Genomic DNA, 26,872 nt, shown 5'->3' with positions numbered 1-26,872 from the left:
AGGTTGTTGGTCACTATAATGGAACCAATAAGGAAATTATGTGGTCGGCTACAGAGAGGATTCACTGGCCAAAGGGCTGCCCACCACTCGATGAGCCTCGATGTCTGGTCTCGTGTGAAGGTAAGGGGAAACGAATGATTTTTTTTTGTTTGTTTTTACATTTTTAGATTTTTTTAAAAATTATTTTAGTGATTTGCAGCATAAGCATGTCTGTTTGGAAGTAGACATACAGTTAATGTTATCCTATGGTTGTACTTAAAAAACATCACAAAACAAAACATTTCCAGGTGTGAGACATTACATGAAAAATGCTATAATTTTTTTTTAGATGCGAATCACCTAATGATTCAAATGTTCTTGTGCAGTACTTCGACAGGATGGGCCCCAAGACTTTTGTTGATAAACTTTTGGAGCAGACATAACATTATTTAAATTACCAAGGTTTTAATTTGTTATTTCGACTTTTTGTTTAGAGGAATTTTGTGAGTGATTGAGAGTTTTCTCAATCCACCGAATTTTTGGCAGTTCTGTAGACTGATGTGTGTGAGTCACTGAAACCGCTGTGGCAGCAAATTCATATCTGACTATTTGAGAAACTCTTAAACTTTGAGCAGAGTTTCAGACATGCAGGAGATTTTTATTCAGCTACATTACCACTAATTAGGGTTGAAAAAAAATTTTTCTTTCAAAAAATGTTCTCAGTGCTTTAAAACTTAAAAAAACATTTCACTTTAAAAACATTGTATTCAACTTTTAATTGCTGAAATTTGAAAAGTATGTGAATGTATTTAAACACTAATGAGCCCATGATGTTATACAACTATGTTCAGTCTAAATATAGCAGTAGTGTTACAGTATGTTTGTGCCATATTCATGCAAAGAATATCAAAAGTAAATGCATACTTTTATTGCATATTTTAATATTTTAGATTCATTTTTATTTACCAATCTGTGACATTTAGTCAAAACTGTTTTTCATTAATAGACGTAATTGATCAAGGGTAAGGTAAATACGTAAAAAAAAAGTAAATACGTATATGTTCTGAAAATAAACATGATCAAAAAAACAGTATAAATTTCTAAATACATCCCACTTTTTTCATGATGTATAATAATATTATGTTTCAGAAGCAGCAAGTGGTCATACTGAGAAAAACACATAATGAGGCTATAGAAATCCAAAGGAAATAATTTAATTTAATTTATAATTGCATCTGTATCCTTTTAAATTTAATTGAATCCAAATGATGATTCAAATGATTCAGATTGAATCACAAATTAAAGATTCAAATTATTCAAACTGAATTGTCTCACGTAGGTTTCCATTGCAGTGTTGAATGCAACTTCTTTTGCCTGCGGCTGTTTAACATTCTTCACTTTCTAATGTGTGATAGATAGATTGATGTGTTAATATTGCTTTGATTTTCCAGACCAAATTCCTGTCCTAGGAATTGTTGCTGTGGGCTCCGGTCTTGCCCTCATCATTTTTGGAATGTCAAGCTTTCTCATTTACAGGTACGTTTTTGGCTCTGATTTGGTAGACTTTGCAGGTTTCTTTTCATTAAAATAAAAAAAGATGGGAATCCCAGGAGAGATTTTAGGCAGAGAACCTGTAGATCCCAGAATTTACACGATTTCCAAGATTTATGTGGAGATGTGGAGAGTCTAAATAGTTCAAGGCTGGAATGTATAAACACTAACAGCATTCTGGTGTAGAGAAAATACAGGATCTAATGTGCATCAATTTCACATCAGAACTGTCCAGCCATAGTATTAATATGTGGACAAGGTTGTTTTTTTTCTTTCCAATAATAATCCGTAAATAAGTTGTGTTCTCTGAAACAAGTAGCTGAAAGAATCAGTAAAAACTAAACAAGAAGCTTGACTGTTGACTGGTGAATTAAATATAAGTGCATTTAAGATTAAGTCTTGTCAACAGTGTGAGGTAAATATTTATGTCCGTGGCTAATATTGGGATTTTTAGCTTCAGAAGTCCTTTCCTGAACTTATAAAGCTCTCATTAGGGTTTTTCAGAAGTCAGAATGTACTGCTACACACACACACACACACACACACACACACACACACAACTGCTTTTCAGGATTTGAATTGCTTTAATTATATGAGCTTATAATGATTAATTATACAAATATAAATATAAAGGTATAAAAGTGCTCAATGAGTTCAGCAATCAAATTTCTTTGTGTTGTTGTATAACAGTGATATTTTGTGGAGTTGTAACCTGGCTGTTTTTGCTAAATCCTTTTGCAGATGACTTTTTGGGGCCAAACTTTACATACCGTTTACCCTTTTTTTATAGTATAAAAGTCAGGGTATGGCTGTGAATGAACATTGTTATATTATTTATAATATAAGAGTGGTATAAATTATATAAAAAATGTAATTGAATCATTTGTCACAATGACAATTATTGTACAGTTATTTTATCATGATATGATATTGACTCTATTATCTGTAGACTGACTGATTATTTTATACCTTCAGTTTGGTTTTAAACCTCAGCGTTGTGTGCTTCAGTGTTCACATTCCTATCCTTTTCAGTTTCGCCATCGCTTGTCTTCCCTTTTACTAAGAAAAAATGCTTACAGCTTGAGTTTGTTGTTTTGTCCAGACAAAATCCATTACGCTAAAGACGGATAATTAGGAGTAAGATCATGCTGATAAGTCAATGGTGTGAGGTGAAGTTTTGCAGGAAGGCAAAGTGAGCGGTTTAATGGTGCGAGAGGGGGCTATTTGGGAAGGAGGAGTGGGGGGTACTGAAGGTATTCACATATGGGATTCATGAAACAATAAGTCCAGTGTGGAATGCTTCCCTTTGCACCAAGACCTGCTAATGGCATTAAAATGAGTACCTTAAAATAGAAAAAAGGGCATGTGTCTATCTATGTGGCTGTCTGTATCAGGGATAAGCCTTATGGAGACGCAGTGCCCACAAAATTGGCTTGATTTTGCATTTTATTTGCAACAGATTTTAAATCCTTTAACCTCGTAACCACCCAAGTCCTGATTTAGTTTCATAACTACACACTTTTCCTATTAGTTTCAGTATAGTTGCTAAATAATAAGCTGGGCACTTTTAGGGGTGAATTGTATTTTATGCATGAAGTTCAAAAAGTATTTTTAGTTCTTACTGAGATAAATACAGCTCTCAGCATGCATATGATCTATAATAATAATAATAATAATAATAATAATAATAATAATAGTAATGGAGGCATCTTAATTTGACGAACCCCAAATAAATTCTGTTTGGAATCTCAGTTGTTTTTTTTTTTTTTTTACTATTAAACCCCCGCCAAGGTTTTTCCCTTCTTCCAGCCTAGAAAAACAAATAACGGTGGGTCTTTTGGGGCAGACCAGGGTGGCTACGAAGGGGAGTTTTAAAAACCCAGTTGAAATGCAAACGCTGCAATATCCTAGCCTCGACATCTGGAAGTGTTTTGCACCTTTTAGATTGGAATGTGTGAGCTTTGCTCTTTTCTCTCCATCTTTCTTTCACTCATTCTTTCTCTTTCTCCACTGAACAACAAACCATCTCATTTTGAAATCCTACCAAGGCGATGTCCATGTAATATCAGGATGAGCGATTTCGGTTCGTCTGAGCTTGTTGGGGAAACAGCAGGTCCAGAGAGAGCAGCTCCAGATGTGTCGATCCATTTGGAAAGTGTCCACGTGTTTATGAACATGCTGGAGTGGAAATCCAAGTTTACTTATGGTCAAAAATAACAGGAGGGAAAAGGCGAGAAAAGCAGTGACCCTAAAATGGCTCTGACTGTGTTTACCCTCCCGTCCTACCTAAAGGCTGTTTTTAGTCGATAGACTGCAGTCTGTATATTAGTCTGTTGTGAACTGTATCCTCATGTCATGTAAAAATTCTTTGAGAGATTGGGAAAATTTTGTGACTCATATTTACTATCAGTTATTGCTATCTTCTATTTGTGCGTTGATTTACAAATTTTGGCCCTAATTTTGACATTTTTGTCAATGTTTTTGCATAATGAATGAGTAAATTTTGCTAAAAATTTTGATTTGTTTTAAATGGTTAAAATTCTACACAAGTGATCTGCAGAGCAGGGTTGATCTAAAGTGATCTAAAATGAGTCCAAAACTTGAAATCTGACCCTCACAAACCCTGTATTAAACTCTAAAATAATGACATACACACTCCATGGCCACCTGTTCATACATGCAAGTATCCAATCAGCCAATCAAATCAGAGACAGGTCCAGAGCATCAGTTAATGTTCACATCAAACATCTGGATCAAAATAATGTGACCTCAGTGATTGTGGCATGGTTGCTGGTGCTAGACTACTGATCTCCTGGGACTTTCACACACAGCAGTCTCTAGATTTTATATAAAATGGTGCAAAAAAAAAAAAAAAACCCAAAACAAAACAAAAAATCTAGTGTCTATCAGTTCTGTGGGCGGAAATGATGAGAGCGATCAGAAGAGAATGGCCAGACTGTTTTGAGCTGAAAATAACTCAAATAACCACTCTTTACAACCAGCGTGAGTAGAAAAAATCTCAGCAACACGCAACATGCCAAACTTTGCGGTGGATGTGCTACAACAGGAGAAGCTGAAGATTAGAAAAGTCTACGTGATATTTGTCAAATGTTCAACTGCCCAGTTTTGGTGCACTTGCACTTTGGTGCCTGAGATTCCTGTGAGTGTGTATTGTAAAATAATTAACATCATATGAGACATTATATTGAGTCATTATTAAAAACAAGCAGTTCTCCTAAACAGTTCTTTCACTACGGTCCTAAAATCTAATGCTAATCTCTGCTAATCCAGGATTATTCAACTGAAAGTTGTGAAGATTCAGTTACCTAAGCTAATAACATGATGGAAGGGCAACAACAGTTATCTTTTAATACGTAACCATTATTGATTAGTTTATGGCTATAAATAAGGCAGTTGAAAGTATTATGTTTCGCTTCATAGTGGCATTTCATGTAACCACATTTGACTAATGCTACAGACTCGGAACAGATGAGCCACATCTACTTTGAAGTTGATACAGCATACTTTTCTGTCTGTTCGTCTTTAAACATCCTGTTTTCATCATCGACTTTTGTTTAAACAAGTCATTCTATCAGTTCCCTACTCAGACCAGAGAGGGTAAATAAAATGAAAAAATCTATGAAAGTCTGTTAAAATTCTTCTCCTTCTGACCTAATGACTCTGATGAGCTGCCTTCAAATAAATAATAAATGATTGGATGCAGCAGAGGTTCGGCTGCAGAATCTGAGCTGGTTCATGTTTATTTTGTATTTTTCTCATATGTTTTTCAGCTCTGCTACAGTATTTTTTTTTTAAGTACTCAGTATGGTCTGCTAAAATACCTTCCGCCAGTTGAAGATCCTTGTGCTAATTCATCATAACCACATTTATACATAACAGCACTTTGTATTGTTTCCATTAAAAACTCCTCCATATTACCTAAAGTGGCCCAGTTCTGTGGGAAAACCGCAAACCTGGCACCTCTGGTTGTGACTTCAAATCCCAGAAGAGACATAGTTGGTCCTAAGAAGCAAGTCTCGTACCACTCAACTGCCTCAATTATGAGTCGTGTGGATAAAATCATCTGTCAATACAATAAAAGCAGAAGGTCTTTGATTTCACTGTGTTGCACTGTTCAGGAAGTTGAAGTTGGAGAAGGAGCTGGCAGGAATGCTGTGGAGGATTCGATGGGAGGATCTGCAGTTTGAAAGCCCCAACAAATACCACAGGCGCGCTGGCAGCCGCCTCACTCTTTCCCAGGTATCTTTCATTCCACTCCGTTATCCTCATATCTGGTGGGCGGTTTAGCGCTGATTCCTTTCCCAGCTGGACTCAGCCTGTATCCGTGCCGTCCATTTTGACAACTTTCTTAGTCCGGGTTTTCTAACTACAATAAGTAGAGCTAACTTCTTATTCCAAGTTTGTTCACATGACACTTTTTTTTTTTTTAGAACTTGGCTGCTGTCAGAACTTCTTAAAAGCCCCATTTTTTTGGATTTACAACCCCCGTTTAAAATTATAAACATAGCTTATTTTAGTGAACGCGCCAGCCAGTTTAGCAGCTAACATCCACCCGTGACAGGCTCTACTGTACACTCGGTCATTTTTAAAACTCCTGAGACGCCTGAGTCATGACTGGCCGCCTCGGTCTCAATAGTTTTGTTGTACGCTAAAATGACTCACTGATTCTGACATTAGTATGATTGCTTAATGATCCAAAATAGCTTTAATGCTTTCTAAACTCTCTGTAGGTTTCGGAAACGCTTAATGTCTACTTTGCTGTGCAGTAGCACACACACAAACACACATACACACTCACACACAGCGGGTTTCATTACAGTTGTTGGGCATATATAAATATATATGTTTTTAATGAATTTTCCAGGCTGTAATACTGATATTGGCACTGCTTTCCAATCTGTCTTACCTCATTTTACTACAAGTGTGAGCCAGTCCGTGTTTGGTTTAAGTGTCATTTTATTCATTCTGTTTCATTTTGGAAACTTGTTCCATGTGCCATATTTTATAAATAACTGCTGTGTTCAAATGTGGATCAGTGTAGCATGAAAATAATGTGATTGTGTAATGTTAATTAATGTGAATCACTGGAAGGAGCAATGCACCGAAATTAAAATTCACAGCTGAAACCAAGTGCAGGATTTTTAAAGATTGTTAATGAGCTCATTTGACTGGTGCATACATTTGAGTAATTAAATTAGTTTTTTAATGCTTTCAAATTAAAAGACATTAATCAAAAGTATAGCATAATGAATGCTTAACTGGAAAATGGACTCTAATTATTTGACAAATTTGTCCTTAATGTAGGACATTACTCAAAACCAAACATACAATATATAAAACATATAAAATATGATATTATAGTATTATACAAATAAAAACTATAAATATATACTTTTGATCTGCATGTTGACCAGGATGTCATGTCTATGCAACCTGTAATGTTTTTGTGTCAAAATGTTTGCATTTTTACTTTTTCTGGCCACAGAATTTCCAAAATGGCACGCTTTTTGGCGACCAAAGTGCTGGTGCATCCCTGTGTACTTAGAAAATTAGAAAAGTTCTTCTGTTGTCCCTCTGGGTGATCCCTGTAAAGTTTCCATGTTGAGCACTACTGAGCACATCTGAGTGTTTCCCTGTCAAAAAAGGGAAGAAACCTTTTAGGAATCCAAGAAACCTTATTTATCAAATGAACCGTTACAGACCTGAACTGGGTGTAGAACAGACATTTTTAAAGCCTAGACATATAGTGTTTGTATTTTATTAAGAAATTATTGCAAGTTGGCTGTAAAAATAAGAGAAATGACTAAATATACACTTCTACAGTCATTACAATAGTTTCTTATTAAAGGTCATTTGACAGTGTCACTCTTCTTGTCAAAATATACCATAAATACACTATATGGCTAAAAGTTTCTGGACACCTGACCATCACCCCCAAATGTGCTTTCTGAACATCCCATTCCAGAGTTACTATTCCCATTCCCCCTTTGCTGTCATAATAACCTGCACTCTTCTGGGAAGCCCTTAAACTAGATTTTGGAGTGTGGCTGTGAGGATTTGTGTTCATTCAGCCACAAGAGCATTAGTGAGGTCTGGCACTGGTGTGTGCGAAGAGGCCTGGTGTGCATTCGACCACTCGAGTTCTTCCATTCCAACCTTGGCAAACCATGTCTTCATGGACCCACAGGGCCATTGTCATGGTGGAACATGTTTGGGCTCCTTAGTTCCAGTAAAGGGGAAATCCTAATGCTACAGCGTAAAAAGACATCCTAGAAAATTCAAACCTTGTGGCACCAGTTTGGGGAAGAACCACCTATGGGTCTAATGGTCAGGTGTATACAAACCTTTGGTCATATAGTGTACTTATGGATCTTTGCAACACAATACACTCTGTATACTCTGACCAACCCTTACAGACCATTCCCATGAATTCTTACATGAGCTTGCTAAATATAATGGTGTAATCCTACACCATGTTGGTTTATCTGAGGCAGAATCAGCTCTTCGTTTTTACATGCTAAAGACATCTACATTGATTTGAATGCTAACCTTGTGTCCCCTATGTGCTCTTTCCAGAGGGGTTCCAGCTACGGTTCCTTGATCACAGCGCACGGAAAACATCAGCTGTTTGCAAAAACAGGCTATTTTAAGGTGAGGCTGAGTTCTTCTGACATTTTCCTTACCTCCGCTTTTCTACACACCCACACACACATGTATACTCGCTGAAGAGAGAGAGAGAGAGAGAGAGGGAGGGAGACAGAGAGATGGAGAGAGAGATAAAGAGACAGAGAAAGGGAGAGAGAAACATGCAGACAATACAAATAGAAAGAGAGAGAGAGAGAGAGAGGGACAAAGAGACAGAGAAAGGGAGAGAGAGACATGTAGACAATGCACATAGATAGATGGAGAGAGATCCGGACAGAGGGAGAGAGAGAGAGAGAGAGAAACAGAGAAATAAAATGCGGGTGCTACTGGGGGAGGGCAGTCATGCACCTGTTGCAGCAAAATTCATCTCCGAGCTGCACATGCTCAGAAACCAATTACTGCTCTAATCACATTTCACTGGACAATTCTAAACACTCGACATACATTTTATTTACTAATTTATTTTACTGTATTTTATTTATTTTATTTTATGGTGTATATGTGCATAACTGTTGTAACTCTTTTGTCCTACACTGGCACCTTGCATTGTGTCACTTTTATTGTTTTTTTCATTTCTATATTGATGCTTTGGCAATACTGTATGTAAACAATCATGCCAATAAAGTACTTTGAAATTGAAAATTGAGAGAGAGAGAGAGACGCAGAGAGAAACATTGAGAGAACAGTAGAGAGGGAGAGGGAGAGAGAGAGAGAGAGAGAGAGAGAGATGCAGAGAGAAACACTGAGAGAACAGTAGAGAGGGAGAGGGAGAGAGAGAGAGAGAGAGAGAGAGACGCAGAGAGAAACACTGAGAGAACAGTAGAGAGGGAGAGGGAGGGAGAGAGAGAGACACAGAGAGAAACACTGAGACAACAGTAGAGAGGGGGAGAGAGAGAGAGAGAGACGCAGAGAGAAACATTGAGAGAACAGTAGAGAGGGAGAGAGAGAGAGAGACGCAGAGAGAAATACTGAGAGAACAATAGAGAGGGAGAGGGGTGAAGAGAGAGAGACAGAGAGAAACACTGAGAGAACAGTAGAGAGGGAGAGGGGTGAAGAGAGAGAGACAGAGAGAAACACTGAGAGAACAGTAGAGAGGGAGAGGGGTGAAGAGAGAGAGACAGAGAGAAACACTGAGAGAACAGTAGAGAGGGAGAGGGGTATGGACAGAGAGAGAGAGAGAGAGAGAGAGAGAGAGAGAGAGAGGGAGCTGTGGTCTCTCGCTGTATTACTCTGTGATCACATTCTATTGCACCATTGCTGTGTGTTGGCACGACTGTTAACTTCTCTGTATTGGTTATGCTAAATGAATTGGATTAGTGATGTCAGTACTCCAGCAGTATCAGCAAAGAGCCCTCGAGGTGCATGTGTATTTACTCACAAGCAATCTGAGACCATTTTCAGAGGTGGAACAATTGCCCTTCTGTTAACAGTTCTGTTCATTCCAGTTACATCATACGTATTATAATAAACGGTACGTAAGAGCTGCACACCTTAACCCTAATGAACGTCCAGTGCACTGAAAGCTCACGCATCTCACAGAGGCTCGTTAAGGAAAAGTACAGCTTAAATGACATGTAATGATAATTCAATGATTATATAAACTCTTTAGACAAAGCCATTTTACAGAGCAATCTAGGATAGAGCTGTAACAGTTCCAGAAACTTTTCATCTTTGCCAGACAAACATGCAGACAAATTGTCTTTCAGCCAAAAAAAGGACTTTATTTTTACTTCTGCTATTTTCCTTTCCACTTGTATCTGTCTGGTAGAAGGATAGTTGTGCTCAAATTAGATAAATATGTGCTCAGGTACGTAAAGCAAGAAGAAATTCAGAATCCACTTGTATCTCTACAGAATAATTTTTCATTAACCAGAATTTCTGCTTGTCCTTAAAAATTTTTAATTGGTCTGAAATTGTATTTTGCAAAATCAAAAGCCTTAATTAATTAGCACTGTCTTAAATTTCAACCTATTCTTAATCGGGTGTATTTTTAATCTGCTCTGACTAAAAAAGGTTCAAAAATTTGTATACCTTAAAATAAAATAAAATTTATAGCAATAAAAAAATGAGTTTGTTGGGTTAGACTGTTGTTCCTTAATTATCACATGTAACAAAAAATGACAAATACTGTATGTCAAGAAATTAATAGCAAAAATGAACAAGTTTAAAGGCATTTTCTTTTAATTGCATTCTATATTTTCCTTTTGAATGTAATATTAATATTCTGTAATAATATTTTTGTTAACTTTGTCTATCAGGGATAGAGAGTGAGAGATTGATGGAAAAACTTTGGCTTCATGTTTTTGGCTCTATTCAAACTATTTTTATGGTTATTTTCTGGTGTTATCTTTTTGCAGGGTATGTTCACATTTCATTTTTAACTTCTCAGAGTTCTTTTTTATAGAGATACACATTCCTTTTTTCTATGGGGGATGCAAACGTTTGCATTCACTGAGTAATATGGAGGTCAGTGGCACAAAGCTACTGTTAGCTATCTGTAGTTGTGACACAGTGATATATGATTGCAAACGTGTTTATCTGAAGCTGTGAAGTTGAGACTTGGGAAGACGCTGTAATTTGTACAGCAAAATTTGTTTTCATATTTTTTGCTGCTGAGTAAAAACAGGTTTTACACATGGCATGCCTTCAGTGGAAATTATTTCCATTGAATAGTGTATTAAGTTAGGTTTTGAGTGGCACTAAAATTTGTGTATATTTATCTTGAGGATTCCATGATGCTTTCTTGAATAAATAATACGGCTTGATTTTTTTTTCTTTCAACCCACATGGATACTAACACGTTTTTTTTTTCCCCTCTCACAGGGAAACCTGGTGGCAATCAAGCACGTGAACAAGAGGATCGAGTTGACAAGACAAGTGCTGTTTGAACTGAAGCATGTAAGGCAAGAGGTTTGTTTATTCGGTGTGTGAGTGTGTGTGAATGTGTGTGAATGTGTGAGCATGCGCGTGTGTGTGCGTGTGTGTGTGTGTGTGTGTGTGTGTGTGTGTGTGTGTGTAAAGTGTGTGTTATCCTGCTGTTTATGACCACTCAGTAACCTCAGTGCCCTGTGTGGTAAAAAATACATTCCCCTTTCACATCCACATTATAAGGTGTGTGTGTGTGTGTTTGTGGTGGGGGGAAGTTGTTGAGGAAAGGGGTGGAGAGCAGCCTGAGGCCGTGGAAAAAGAGGGGAGCAATGCTGGACGCTGTGTTTCAAAGAGCTGAAAAATGGCCAGCAGTCTCTGTGGAAGCACTGGAAAATGGCCTTAAGTAAAAAAAAAAATTAAAAGCAATTTCCCAGGAATCTGCTCCAGAGACAGCACACGACTACGTCAGTACTCGAACTTCCCAAATTCAGGAACATAATGAATATCCTACACTGTCCACGCTCTATATATTATCTAAATCTTTCGTAATTCAGACTCAGACACATCGTCATTGCTGCAGTGCAAACACAGATAACAGCTCTATTTGAGGCTTCGCTGTTTTGTTTTCTCAAGTAGAACGAGCCAAAAGAAGGCAGCAGCTAATGGCAAGCATTAAAAACTATGTTCTACACACATGGCTCTCAAAATGGGGTCTAGTGACCCCATCCGTGGGAGCTTGCAATTTTATTATTTATTTTTGTGACATAAGAATGGTGATTCATGTCAGCTACGATACTGCTAGAGTCTTACAAAACCAAAAGGTTCCTCAAGGGTTCTTCAGAAATGTATTATTTATATAAATTATATTATATTATATTTATATTTGTATTAATTATATTTATATAATTATATATTTATAATATTTCATTAATAATAAATTAATTTATCATTATGTTATAATACTTTTAGACTGGTCTGAATTTAATGGATTTAAACTCCGACTAGTCACAGTAATGAAGTCATTTCCTGAGCAAAACCTAAACCACCTCAAAAAAAGTACAAATAATATCACTTAAATCTAACTGCCGATTTAATAAAACTGTCAAATCTAAGTTTTAACGGAGTGTAACTGGTTTGGATTCCAGTGGTTCCAACAAATAAATACAATAGTACAAGTAGTAGTTTAATGTGCCTAATATTTGAAAAGTTGGACTGTGTTTATAAACTAAATCAGTACAGCAATCATAAGGGGTCCAAGGACATGTTTTAAACTGCTTTCTGCACTAGGCCCTATTTCCAGGATTTAATAGAGGAGTGTGTGGGACTGCACATGTTTGATTGGGGAAAACACAATAGGGAAGAAGCAGTAAAGTTACAGCAGGGGGAATATTATGTAGCTCCTCACCAGGGCGGTGATTATGTGGGTCAAAGGCTATGCTAACTGGCCTTAGCCTGGGGACGTTGAAGAGGTGCTTTCACTCAGTGCACCTTTGAAAACACAGGGTTTAGAGGTTGCTGAGTTCATAACAGCTGAGAATAAAACAATATTATAATAACCTGTATTTATTCCCAATTGTCTTGCTCTTTTGAGATTGTCCTAATTTGTGAACCCCGGCTCTAATTAGAGTTATCACTGAAAAAAATCACTCAAAGTGCTTGTTCGGTGTTGGTTGTAGATGAGGGACGTCCAGTTCAACCATCTCACCAGGTTTATTGGTGCCTGTATTGATCCTCCAAACGTCTGCATTGTGACTGAATATTGCCCCCGGGGTAGCCTACAGGTAAACACCTGCTTTCTTTACACTATCGTACACATTTCTTATCTGTTTGCTAACTTTTAGATATTTGTATATCCATTTTCATTTAATTAGCAAGACACTAGAATATACATGACTGTATAACTATATGAAAAACATTTCACTGTATTGTATTTTTAGCCTTTAATTTCTATCTTACTTTAAACTAAATTCTGATTATTATTAATTATACAAGTATGTAGCGCTGAACATAACTGGTTAAAGACTTCTGTCAGTGGGTGTTGTGCTGCTTTTTTGGCTCTTATATATTATTTAATCCTGTGAGGTTAGCTCATGTTAGCTATAGCAGTTTATGAATATAATTTAAAAATCAAATCATGATAATAACTACTAATATTAGCCAGTTAACTAACATGAGCACACTTAACAGGATTTCTGACAGGATCATTAGATCATGTTCATAAATGTAATCATTTTCACAGCTAATTTTAGCCAGACAGCTAGCTAACATTTGCTATGGCTAACATTGGCAGTAAAAATGATACCATTTATTAACATGACCGAAAAATCCTGCTGGAAATCCTGTCTTATAGTAGCTAGCTGACTAATGTTAGTGGTGAACGTTATTGACATTTATGAATATGACCTAAAATCCTGTCAGAAATTCTTTTGGGTTAGCAAATGTTAGCTAGCTGTCTAGCAGTGAAAGTTCTTACATTTATTAATATGAACTGGAGTCCTGTCAGATGAGCTGATGTCAGTTATCTGGCTGTTATTAGCAGAGAAAATGATAGCATTTATTAATGTGACCTAAAATCCTGTCAGAAATTATGTTAGCTAAGCTTATATTAGCTATCTGGCTAACATTAGCAGTAAGGGTTATTAACATTTAGGAGTATAACTTAAAAATCCTGTCAGGTTAGCAAATGTTAGCTAGATGTCTAGCTATTAGCAGTTAGTCATTAGCAGTAAACAATAACATTTGTGATTATGGCATAAAATCCTGTCTGAGATCCTGTCAGGTTAGCTAGCTGGCTAACAAAATCTGTGGAAAGGATGTACAATTATGAATACCAGTGACTTTCTTCTTGCTACTTGAAGACTTCCATGTATGGTCTTAAAGCCTTGCAGACAGACGTTATTGGTCTAACGAATACTTTTTATTACTTTATACAATTAAGTTTCTGACACTTTCATTCCACAATGAACCACCGATACCAAATTCAGATTTTCATTAAGGACATAAATGACTCAAAGATTTTTGTCTGGATGTGCACGGTGTTGATTTCAGTTTTGTTCTTGCAGGACATTTTGGAAAACGAGAGCATCAATCTGGACTGGATGTTCCGGTTCTCACTGATCAATGACATTGTCAAGGTGTGTGAGAGTGCAGTTTGCCAAAGCATTCATCCTTATCAAAGCGATGCGTAACTTAATAGCTTTCTCAACAACACATAAGCACTGGAGAAGCTGAATTCATGCAGTAAATAATCGGTCACCCTAAAAGGATTTTAATAGTCGTAATAGCCAGACCGGACATTGTCTTTGTGTTGCCTTGGCAATTTTCGTGTGTGAAAGGAGTCCCATTAGTGATCGAAAAGAGATAGAATGATGGTGCGTCTGAAAGATGGGTAGTAAAGTAATTTTTGTGCAGATTCATCCCTTCTCTTTAGGAGCCGAGACGCACAAATGCCCCAGGCTTTCAGTGAAAACGTTGGTCTGCTAATAGATCACTTACGTAATCAGCCGACATAGGGAGAAATCTGGGAAAATAATTGTACTTTAGGTGTTTTTGTGTGACAGACACAAAATCACAAATTATGGTAACCTTTTAATTGCCTTTTAATTTAGAAAGTATTTTAATTTAGAAAATATTGCTGGTAATACTTTGTTGAGTGGCCTGTTTTTGGTCTGTTATTTCCATATTAATTTCATGCTTTAAACTGCTGTAATTAATCCCATTAGCTTTCTGGTGTAAAAAAAATAAATAAATGATGCTTTTTATATGTAATTTGTTTTTATGTAGCTCAAGAGCAATTCTGATGTCTTGTATTTTCTGCTACATTTAGCCAAAAAACATGGGAATAAATGAAGGTAAATAAAATTTAGTCAAACTCGTAACATTGCGTTATGTCTTTTGCTGCCAGGGAATGAACTATCTGCACAACAGCTACATTGGTTCCCATGGAAATTTGAAATCATCGAACTGCGTGGTGGACAGTCGCTTTGTACTGAAAATTACAGATTATGGTCTGGCAAGCTTTCGGGCGTCCAATGAGAATGAAGACTCGCATGAACTTTATGCAAGTAAGCAAATGTTAACCTAAAAAATGCAGACGTTCAGTGTTAGTAATTAACATTTATGAAATATTTCAAAAGTTTGTTTTATTTGCTCTAAAAGCCAGAAAAGAGAAACCTGAATCAAAAGGATTATTGTCTGTTAATGCTTTTATATTTCAGGAAAACTATGGACAGCTCCAGAGTTACTGATATATGATAGACCTCCACCACAGGGAACCCAGAAAGGAGATGTGTACAGTTTTGGAATCATCCTGCAGGAGATAGCCTTGAGAAATGGGCCGTTCTATGTGGAAGGCATGGATCTGAGCCCGAAAGGTAAATTATATTTACTCGTTTTGTTTACTTCATGATTTACATCCTATTGTTGGATAGAATACACTCCATATGTGCACTCATATTAATTCAAGCCTAATAGCCTAATAGTGTGTTCACATTGGACAGTGTGTCATGACACAACATGGTGAGACAAACCCAAAAGAAGGAAGAGATTTTAGGATGACTAGTGATCAATAATAAAATGCTGTGTGAAATTCACAGAAATAAGCATATAGCTTATTTATTGTTACATATGTGGCATTGTTGCTGTTTTTTCCCTCACAGAGTGACAAAACTTTAAAAGTAGTGAAAATAGAGAGAATGTTTGCATGCGATATTCGTCAGATGACAATAAAATACAACAAAAACACAAAACAGACAATTTCTGTGGCTATTTCGGAAATACTGTTTGCTTAGACCTATTATTCCCTATGTAGTGAGCGCTCACAATGAATAAGAAGCTATTTTTTAATTTGGCCTAACCTGAAAATGGTGGATTATACACTAAAAGTGGGTAAGTTACTGTTGATCAATAAATAGAAATTAATCTCAAACAATAAATTGTATTATACAGTATGTGATGCCTGCTGAAGCTGCCAACAAAGCCATTTGCAAAAACAAAACCTTTATTAGACAGTCACTACGCTAATACTGAATCACTGCGCTGTTCTGTCCAGTAGAAAAGACAGTAATCAGGAATATTCTGTGATGACATTTTGGCTAATCAGTGATAACCATTTATCAGAAACAATAACAAAATATGGCATTGTGGTTAATTTAGCAAGCTGTATGCATGTGTGTTTATTTATGTTCATGCACATGTTCTGTGTTTCAGAGATAATCCAGAAAGTGCGGAATGGCCAGAAGCCCTACTTCCGTCCAACGACGGATAACTCGCGTCACTGCGAGGAGCTGACCACCCTGATGGAGAACTGCTGGGCAGAGGATCCCACCGAGCGCCCAGACTTCAGCCACATCAAGATCTTCATCACCAAACTCAACAAGTGAGTGCCGCTGCTAATGCGCATGCCAGTTTGGCCTGATAGCCTGAAGCTTTGGCATGATTCGGCTTTCTTTCACCTTGAAGATATAAATGTGGTGTAGATTAAGTGTTTTAGCATCATATTTTCTTTCTTACTTGCTCAGAAGATTTACTGTGTTCGAACCAAGGAAGCATGTGGGTAATATGCTGTGATGTACTGAAACCTGGGGTATTTGGTTGTAAATATATCATACTGTGAAGTTTTGATGTCTACAACGGACATGATGTCTTGCATAATCGCAGTAAGGTATTCTGGTGTTCAATATAAGGTGTACTGTATACATAATATTCATTCCATGGGCTTTCACAGTTCAGAGAGTATGGTGTTTAGTTTGAATGTTCATAGAGTATATTTTTTACATTTAAAGGTGAAGACGCAGATCTTTTTTGACTGTTCAATATGAGAGATTTATTCCAAACTATGTATCTATACAGACCTTATTCAAAAGTCCAGTAGACTGACATGGTAGTACATATTATTGTCATATGAATACTTTATGAACGCTGACTTAAACATTCAGGAATCCCATATGAGTGTTTATGGAAAATGAGTCATTCATATAAATGCATTTTCACTCTTCATATAAAGTGTAAACCATTCTACCCTGCGTTAGAAACCCAGTTTGCTTCTACGACATTTTCTACATTCCAGTATTAATTTTTTTTTTGAAACCCTCAGCCATTATTTCTGCTCCCAGCTTTTTAATGAGTACTTCGAAAAGAATTCATCAGTTATTGCCTATATCATCTTTCAATGATTAATTATTTCAAATGTCAAATAAATGTTATGCAAAAATTTATTTTGTCATTATGAATAGAATCATACTGTTGACTTTGCTGTATCTTATTTCTAAAACCCAACTTTATATATAAAAGCTTTGCACATGTGCTTTGTCTTCTTTTAACTTAATAGTAATTACATTTATTGAAGCTCTTGGTTAATAAGATCACTGTTTTCTGTTTCTATAAATAGAGATTTTTTTTACCATCAGAGCTTAGCACTTTGGCATTTGATTGATAAATGGCTTCCAATATGGATTAAAAAAAATCTGATTGATTTACTAGGACAATGTGACATGTTAAAACGTTTTGCTAAAATGTTTGCCAGGCATCGTTAATTTAAAAAGGGACCTCTTTTCATAATGAAATGCATGACATGTTGTTGTGGGTCTTCGGATATTTTCGGTATGCAAAAGAATTGAATAAATGAACAAATAAGCTCTTTCGATATTTCTGATCACTAAAAGCTGCTTTAGGTTTGAATAAATTATTATACAGCTCTCAAGTAATACGCCATACATCATGATTAATGTCATTTACCTCCCAAAAAGGATTTCTTTATCCTCTGTGTAATTCACCACATGTATTTCACACAGTCCAGTTTAAAAGCCTTTCATCTTTTATTCATCCTACATCGCTGTTATAAATACAAATAGGAATTAGGGGGAAAAGTGCAAGACTTATTCCAGCGATCAACTTTTTCAGACTCATAGTTTTGTAATGGTGCATGTAGGTGTGTGAATTCTGACCCAGAATAGATCTGAATCATTCAGTGCTCTGAGTTATGGCATCAACTGAGGATGATTCAGCCCACATCTACATGTCTCGCATAGATTCTCAACCTTACATTTGTAGCCCAAGTCTGCAAACTGCAATATTAAAAGGAAGGAGAGTGGACTGAGATGGTGATCGCTCCACGCAGTAGAGGTACAGCATCCTCCTGTTAGTGGTCATTAATCAGCCACAAGCAAATAATTACTCAATAATCCAATGGAAATTAAAATTAATAATCTGTGGGGAAAAAAAAGACAAATCATCCATTTGTATCTATCAATCCTTGATTCAGATCCCTGTCAGGTTAGCAAAATGGCTACCATTAGCAGTGAACTTTATTAACATTTATAAATATATCTTTAGAATTCTGACAGAAATCCTGCTATTAATTAATAATTTAGTGAAGAAAGGAAAAAATCAACCCATAAATCCTTGATACAAGTCATCGTTTCAGAAATCCTGTCTCCAATCAAATTTTTCGCTTTTGTCTTGTGATTTATTTTACATATGAAATGATTGTGTTTGTGGGTTTCTGGGTTTCTGACTGCTGCTTGTGTTTGTGGCAGAGAAGGGAGCACCAGCATCCTCAATAACCTGCTGTCCCGAATGGAGCAGTACGCCAACAACCTGGAGAACCTTGTGGAGGAGCGAACGCAGGCCTACTTGGAGGAGAAGAGGAGAGCCGAAAATCTGCTTTACCAAATCTTGCCACAGTGAGAAACCTTTTTATTTTTTGTTATTTTGTAACGTGCACATCCGAGTTTCCTTACTGCTGCCAAGCTCTTAACCACAACTTGATGAATGAAAGGTTATTAAGCCCCTTGCCTACACACACACACACACACACACACATACACACACATACTACTTGTGATGTACTTTCACTAACAGTTTTTTCCTTGCATGCTGAAAATAGATGATTGTCCTGGCATTGTCCTCTATTTTAGACATAATTATGTAAGCAGGGAGGAACATTAAAGCCAGCTGAAGTGACTGCTGAGGACTGTGGGAACAGTTGAGAATTCTAAGCCCTCTTTGCGAGAAGCAGGAAAATCCACGTCTCTGGCTCTATCATTAATTGATCTTTTTTCCCTTGTGGAAAGAAGGATTTTTGGTGTTATATCGGGAAAGGCTGAGAACCAAAGTTGAGTTTGGCTGCCATGCAGTGCAGAGTTTGAAATGAATGTTTAATTTTATCTGTAGTACATGCATTTGCCTGAAACATACTACAACTCCTTAGTAGGCCTGTCACGGTTTTGAACTTTTGGGGCCTGATAAATTGCTCATGGCTGCCCCTGGTTATTATTTTTGGTCCAAATACATTAGTGTTAAAATTATGCTGGAACTGTGGAGCAGAGATTTTGCCGTTCAGTTTCTTGTCCTTTTTTAAATATTCATTTCTTTTGCTCTTAGTTCAGTAGCAGAGCAGCTGAAGAGAGGAGAGACAGTGCAGGCAGAGGCTTTTGACAGCGTCACCATCTATTTCAGTGACATAGTGGGCTTCACTTCAATGTCTGCTGAAAGCACACCGTTACAGGTATGTATGTTTGAAAATTCAAAAATTGCATTATAATAACATGCTGTCATGTCCAGCAGTCATGGCCACAATACAGCATTAAGGGATTTGGCATTAAAAATAAAGAAATGTCTTAAAATGTTTACAGCTGCATTTATTAAGCATTGAATTATAATCAAACACCATTCAACTGGAGCTGAGCCCAAGGAATATGAGGCTCCTTAAAAAGATGAATGAATTCTCCTGTCCTTGGCTTTCCCTCGAGTAGGTGTCACCTTAAAACATGATCACCTTTTGAGGAAGAAGTCTTAAACTCTCATGGCCCTATATGGTCTTGACTTCGTTATATCTCCTGCCAGGAAAATTCCATTAGTTATAGAGGGAGGAATTGGTTATGTTTGTAGGAATCTCAAATCATATCTAACGAATTAGACAGCGAACAGGAGTCTCTGTTTAACTTAAGCCAGAGCTGGTAAAAAGCCAGTACATTGTTCAGGCTTTCAGCATAGTAAGGGCTCTTTGTTGTGACAGAATGGTATTGATAGAGTGTGAAAATAGAGGAAAGAAGAAATGCCTTACTATGACAGATATAAACAAATCTCATGGGAAAAATAACTTGCATGTTGGAAATAATCTAAGGCTAACAGTAAATGGATTTTAAAAAGTGTGGTTATTTAAGAACAACAAAAAAATTATAATTGCTGAATTTAGAATTGTTGTTGTCGGTGACATTTTCTGTATGGAGACATTTATTTAACATTTATGGAAGGAGTCTCCAGTGTTTTTGGCTCTTTGCAACAGTTTTGCGCCACGGGAAAGTCTTCAGGACAGAGGATTTTTGCGCTTTGTGGTTTCTCTGTAACATGACGCTGCATTTATTTTTGTCTTATTAACTCCGTAAGTGAGAAAAACAGAGGCTGATTTATAGCTGCTATAACATAAGTGAAATATAACAGAAACTAACTTGTCTAGCAGATGTATTATTTGTTACTATAAAAGGATAAAAATTAGAGCATGCCATTAATTAATAAATTAAACTTTTTAATAATTGGCAAATGACTGTAGTATAAGAGGAATAAAACACTTCAGGACGAAATAATAATAAAGGAAAATAATCAACTACATGATGGTAGTTCTGCTTTGCATCGGCCCATCATTGATCACTGATAATAAACCCTCATCAGGGTTTATTCCTTACTTAATATAACCAAATATACATTTCACCTTTTCTGTACTGTCTTTATATAATCTCCATGATTTATCTCCCAGCACCAGTGTGTTTAATTTTATACTCACACTGTTATGCTGCACGCACTGTGCTCTCATTGTGTTGTATTCATTATCACTTGCTTTATTCATGCAAATCTATTTCTCGGTACAGTCCGTGTTTGGGCTTGCATCCAAAACAGGAGGAAGGAACTATTTTCATTTAACGGAAGCTCAAGCAGTTCATGCAGAAATGCGTCAAACCAAAGCAGTTATTTTTTGCCCCTGAATCTTCATGGTAAATAATAATAATAAGATACAGTGGGGGTGATTTACATAATCTGAGGCAACACAAGTTTGCAGGAGATATCTTCAGACAAGTTCTACTTGCTAACTGAAAAGCTGACTGACCTGTAGGGAGATACATTGGTGCATACTTAGTGCACCAGTTAATTCCTGAGAGAACCTACCAAAAATGGCATGCCAGAACCTCAAACTAATTAAAACAGTCTCTGAGCTGTAACAGAAAATTCATAGTTGGCTAAGGAGAATGTTAGAAATTACCCAACATATTTTTATATATAAATTTCATTAGACAATATACCTAAGCATTTATACCTAAGCATTTACACCTAAGCAATGGCTTACTCCAACAGGCGTCAAACTTTTGTCTTATATTGTTGTCAATTCTGATGTCAAGTCGATGTAAGTGACAGATTCCTGTTGACATAAAGTTATAACACTTGTCTGACTGACTTACAGTAGAACATCACGAGAACTGATTTTCTAGTGCAGTGCATGTTGATGATGTGATATGTCAGACATCAAATCCAACTGAAAAAAACTCATATTAAATGTGTTTTTATGTTCATACTGCAGAAAATCTGAATTAGATACACCAAAATAATACTTCTTTCTAATGTTTACTGATAACAAAATGTGACCAAAAACTTGTCTCTCTGCAGGTTGTAACATTGCTGAATGACTTATACACATGTTTCGATGCCATCATTGATAATTTTGATGTTTATAAGGTGAGTAGCACTCTTTTTAAAATCCTTCTCAATAGGACATTGATATGATTTTCCTTTAAACAAAGACCTTTTTTGCTCTTTTTATTCGTTCTTTAATATTCAACCATGAGACTTAAAGCCTAGATAATAAAGCAAAGCGTAGATCAAGACGTCTACCTTCTTCATTTTAGGTGGAGACCATCGGTGATGCCTATATGGTGGTGTCTGGTCTCCCTGTACGTAACGGCAAACTCCATGCTCGTGAGATCGCTGGAATGTCATTAGCTTTACTGGAGCAGGTCAAAAGCTTTAAAATCAGACACAGACCGAATGACCAGCTGTGGCTACGCATCGGAATCCACACGGGTATGTTTTCTGCTGCTGGATATTCGGGTCAAGTGCAAATTTGTGTTATTACTTCAGCTTGCAAATTGCCACTGAGTGTGTTTACATATAGAAAATAATCTTAAGCTTATTGCAAAAAGATTTCAGCACCATGTTTATGTATTTAAGTATTATCTGATAATCAGATAACTCCAGCTATCAGCTAGTAATTACGTTTTACAGTAACATGGTAATAGCATTGGCAATTTTCAAGTCAAGTTTTCAACATGGAAGTAAAAGCAGAACAGCATTTCTTAACATTTACAGTCTGTATTTTTAATACGTTATGTTGTGTTACTATTGTGTTAACGGCTTTTAGAAATCGGCTTTTAGGTCACTTCTTAGGTCACATTTAGGTCACTAAATATTTATTTTGGCGATATTATGGTCAAAAATTGCATGTCATGTTCTTCTTTAAGCTCTCACTATTTTGATCCAAAGACAGAAACCAGCTTTTTTTTTTTTTTTTCCTTCTTCCGGTTGTGTGTGTGCACATGTGCAGAACAATATCTATCTGATTAATGGTCTACATGCACAATCTATTTATTGGCCAAAATAACTCTTGATTGAATGTCTTTAAATCTAATAACAGTTTTTGAGATCATAGTATATGATTTATGCATGCTTAAATGATCTAAACAGATGGATATTTATTATATTCATGTAAACTCACTCAGTGCATAGTTTCTTATTTTTATACAATAATCTATATATTTTTTTATATTTATTTTATATTTTTATATAATTTTCTACATTGTCATTAATAAAACGTATTGCTTTTATGCCAAACACCAAGGCAAGTCTGTATCTCTAACATTTACCCCACCTTGCAAGGGCTGAGTCACAGCATTAGTACTTAATTAATGTTTTCTCTTATACTCAGCCACACAGCCAAGCAGTAATCCTCTTAGCCCTACTTTAGAGTAAATCCCCCAGCATGCTCTCACAAATCTCTGTCAATCTCTGTCAGCTTGTGTATATGCGGACCACAGTGGCTGTTTTAATGAGATTAAGGCTGGTACGACTGCAGGGATCAATGTCCTCAGCGTGAACTCTCAACCTATCAGATGATACTTATGGTCAGAGGGTTCTGTATGGTGTCTTCTGGCAGGAGTTAATGAATCTCCCACGCCTGTCTGTGTCTTTCTGTGTGTGTGTGTGTGTGTGTGTGTGTACAGGGCCTGTCTGTGCAGGTGTAGTAGGACTCAAAATGCCCAGGTACTGTTTATTTGGAGACACTGTCAACACGGCATCAAGGATGGAGTCCACCGGGGAAGGTGGGTGACAAAAACAAATTTCTAGAACGTGCTGCGGTTGTAAGAGAAGCTAAAAACATCATTTTAGTAAAAGTAATGACTCAAGCTGGAGTAAAAATAATTGTCCTTGAGTAAGAGTAAGGACGTATTTGCTGACAGACAACTCAAGTGGCATGCTATTTGATACACAGGTTCAGATTTCCAATCAAAGGAGAGAAAAATCAAAAGTCGTGTTTTATTACATCACTCATTAAGTACATGTCTAATCTGTGAAAAAATTTTAACAATGCGTACTAGCTGGCTAGCTAGATGTCATAGATAATCTTCGCATTTAGTGTTATAGTACAATTTTAATTGCTTAAAATATTGAGTACTGAAATGTGTTTAAATATTAATTAGTTTATAATATTATACTGGTAAAGTGAAATTTAGCTGTAGTGCTACACTATGTGTTCGTACCCCATCAACCACAGAATAGGACGCATTATTGCAATTTAAATGTTTCACATTCATTTTTAGTTTTATTTCACGTTCTTCAATTCATCTTGATGCAGGAATATTTTCATACAAACCCCTTCAATACACAATGATGCCAAATCACAAAATGTATTCACTATATACGCTTACTACACAGGGGAGAACATAATGGCATTGTAAAGCCCCTATGTACTGCACTAGATTCTTAGTAGTACACCATTTGAGATTCAGATACACACAAACACAAAAAAATGAGCAACACTAATACGTGGAAGTTGGAAATTGGAACTACTAAATGTAGTATCACTTTTACAACACTTTCAGTACATAACTAAGCCTTTGAAAATATTCTAAAAGTGATATTTTATAGAAAGTTTCTGTGGCTGAATCTCAAATAGCATTATGGCATATAGTGAATGACATAGGGTCCATCCCAGTTCCACAACTACAACTGAATAAATAAAATTAATTAGTAGATGTAAAAATAACACATTAGTACGCATCTCCGAATATCATGTCACTATGTGAGAAAAACGGGTACGTTGTTGTTACTAAATGGATTTGTAGTTACAACAATGGATTGGTTGAACCGTATTGTGAATGAGCACTTAGCAGCACCAGCAAAAGCTATTTGTGTGTATATATATGTATATATATATATATATATATATATATATATATATATATATATATATAGAGAGAGAGAGAGAGAGAGAGAGAGAGAGAGAGAGACATGCCACGTACCATCTATTGGGCTCATTGTTTGTATTGACTTTCTGCCTGACTTCCTGTATTGGGCTTCCTTGTACTTAATAACCATTAATAATGAATGCAGGAGTCACTGCCCCTCTATCCGGTGTGATTTATAGCGCACTGCTAAGTAAGCTTCAGAGCATAAAATCTATTGCACATGCACAGCCCATATGGAGTGTGCATTTCCCATCAAATACGTCCAAAGCACTAGAGAGTACATGCATACATACATTACTTATTACATGCTAGGCCTGGGGTTTTCCATAAGTCTGAGGTCATCAGGGTCCAGCTGTCACTCACAGCACTGCACTTACTCTGATTGGTTCTATTGATATGTTTCCCTTTTTGCAGCCCTGCGGATACACGTGTCTTCCGCCACCAAAGAGGTGCTTGACGAGTTTGGCTACTTCGACCTCCAGCTACGAGGGGATATAGAAATAAAGGTAAAGTAATCAAGGACATAATAAAACATGCCAATGCCTGGGAATGATTTTGATTTGTTGTTCACCATTTAATATGTCCAGTCGATACCACAGCATGGCTTACAGTTCAGGTACAGAGATGGGTTTGAGGGCAGTATGTTAAACCTCCGGTTAAAATAAAGACAAAAATCTTTTTTTTTTTTTAATCTTAATATCTAATATCATTTAACATGATCTATTATCAATAACGTTCAAAAAGGACCATGTGAACACTATACAGGATGAGTTCTTGACTGCCCCTAGGCTAGTACACTAATAGAATGGCTAATTAGAGAGCTAGCTTACTAGCTATCTCATGTAGGGTTTGTTTATTTTTGTGTGTGTAGAATTTTTGCTGCCTATCTGCCAGGATATGAAGACTTTTAGCCTTCTTCTCATTTTGAAAAGATTTCTAGAGCAATTAGGACTTTGGGGTCCAAAAAAAACCCCAAAAACTAACCTAACAAAGCTTTTTTTTTTTTTTTTTTTTTTAAATAAATATAAATATAAACATTTACAATAGAATAAATATAACCATTTCAACTGAAACAAAAAGGACATATGCCTGAACAGTGGTCAAACTGTAAATGCATTTCAGATTTGATTGTGCATTCAAGTGGCACAGGGTGGGGATAACACTACATTTTAATGCTAACTCTTTAAAAAAAAAAACAAAAAAAACTATCCTTCTGATCAATCAGATTCAAGAAATAAGCAGCACTGTGGTATAAATCATATCACTCAGCCCTGAGTATACTTTTAAAATATACTTTTACTCTGGTAGTATATAAACCCACACCAGTATGTTCCAGTGTATTTGTTTCCTGCTGAGACATTTTTAACCACATGTATCTCTCCAGACTCTGTGTTATGGATGGTACTCTCTGTGCTTCTCCGATTACAAGCTGTAGCAGACACAGAGTCAGCATGCACATTGTGTCCCTGTAGAAATGGAAAACAAATGCCGTTCAGTCCTGATGAAGCCACTTTTCCAGTTAAGCTAATCCGAGACTGGTTTGCAGTCCCTTTTATATAATTATTTTTAAACAGTAGGGGCAGGGGATACTCAGCAGCTTCTAATCGGGGTGTTACTCATTAGTTTTTGCAGACTCAAGCCACTCTGCTGTCCTCAAGCAGGCACTGAGTGTTGATTATTTGCTCCAGCGTGCATCCTAAGAGCTTGTCAATGTGCCATATTGATCTCTGCCTTCCCTTCTTTTAGGGCAAAGGCAAAATGAGAACGTATTGGCTTCTAGGGGAGAAGACAGATGTCTATGTTATCTGAGTGCTGCTGATGGAGGGAAGCGCTGGGCCAAAACCTCTTCAGCACAATCCTTGTTTTTTTCCCCCCTGGATTTTGCTCTTGGTTTGAAAGGATGCACAAACCAGCCCCATCCTCACATCGAACATGTTACTCCTAATACCTTATGAGGAATTATAATGTAGGTATGTTTCATACCTGCTCCAACTGCAAAAGAAACTGTAAAGGTGTTTTTTTTTATGATGATGCAACTTCCAGTGTTGATAGTTGAGGACTTTTTTTCCTCAATGATTTTACTTATTTTTGTGCTTTCTATATCCAGATTTGTACGTGATTTGAAAAATGATGTGTATCTATATACAGCACATGAAAAGGGCAAAGGTACAATGTACTGAACTTATTGCTGGTGTCAGAAGTGATATTTTGCCCTGGTACTATACAGGTTAATATTTGTATATATGTATATCCAAGACAATGTAAGATATTTTGTTCAATAAACAATCTGAAAATTA

The 26,872-nt window shown here is 36.5% G+C and overlaps 1 protein-coding gene across 2 annotated transcripts in view; it reads left to right on the top strand.

Annotated features, from left to right (window-relative positions):
* npr2 (natriuretic peptide receptor 2) overlaps positions 1 to 26,872 on the top strand; it is a 45,760-nt gene extending 18,888 nt beyond the window's left edge. Inside the window, exons 7-23 of one of the 2 annotated variants that reach the window (XM_053230403.1) lie at positions 3 to 120; positions 1,431 to 1,515; positions 5,670 to 5,790; positions 8,128 to 8,202; positions 11,020 to 11,106; positions 12,741 to 12,845; positions 14,127 to 14,198; positions 14,969 to 15,128; positions 15,282 to 15,437; positions 16,273 to 16,441; positions 18,600 to 18,746; positions 19,447 to 19,570; positions 21,721 to 21,789; positions 21,960 to 22,134; positions 23,331 to 23,429; positions 24,990 to 25,081; positions 26,322 to 26,872. In XM_053230403.1, coding sequence (XP_053086378.1) covers positions 3 to 120; positions 1,431 to 1,515; positions 5,670 to 5,790; positions 8,128 to 8,202; positions 11,020 to 11,106; positions 12,741 to 12,845; positions 14,127 to 14,198; positions 14,969 to 15,128; positions 15,282 to 15,437; positions 16,273 to 16,441; positions 18,600 to 18,746; positions 19,447 to 19,570; positions 21,721 to 21,789; positions 21,960 to 22,134; positions 23,331 to 23,429; positions 24,990 to 25,081; positions 26,322 to 26,384 — 1,917 coding nt within the window. In that variant the 3' untranslated portion in view covers positions 26,385 to 26,872. The remainder of the gene's footprint in view (positions 1 to 2; positions 121 to 1,430; positions 1,516 to 5,669; positions 5,791 to 8,127; positions 8,203 to 11,019; positions 11,107 to 12,740; positions 12,846 to 14,126; positions 14,199 to 14,968; positions 15,129 to 15,281; positions 15,438 to 16,272; positions 16,442 to 18,599; positions 18,747 to 19,446; positions 19,571 to 21,720; positions 21,790 to 21,959; positions 22,135 to 23,330; positions 23,430 to 24,989; positions 25,082 to 26,321) is intronic. The other variant, XM_053230404.1, reaches the window with a different exon arrangement.

This window comes from Pangasianodon hypophthalmus, chromosome 27 (genome assembly GCF_027358585.1).
Source record: "Pangasianodon hypophthalmus isolate fPanHyp1 chromosome 27, fPanHyp1.pri, whole genome shotgun sequence".
Lineage (NCBI taxonomy): Eukaryota > Metazoa > Chordata > Actinopteri > Siluriformes > Pangasiidae > Pangasianodon > Pangasianodon hypophthalmus.
The sequence above is the reverse complement of the archived record's forward strand: the minus strand, read 5'-3'. Positions and strand labels throughout refer to the sequence as shown.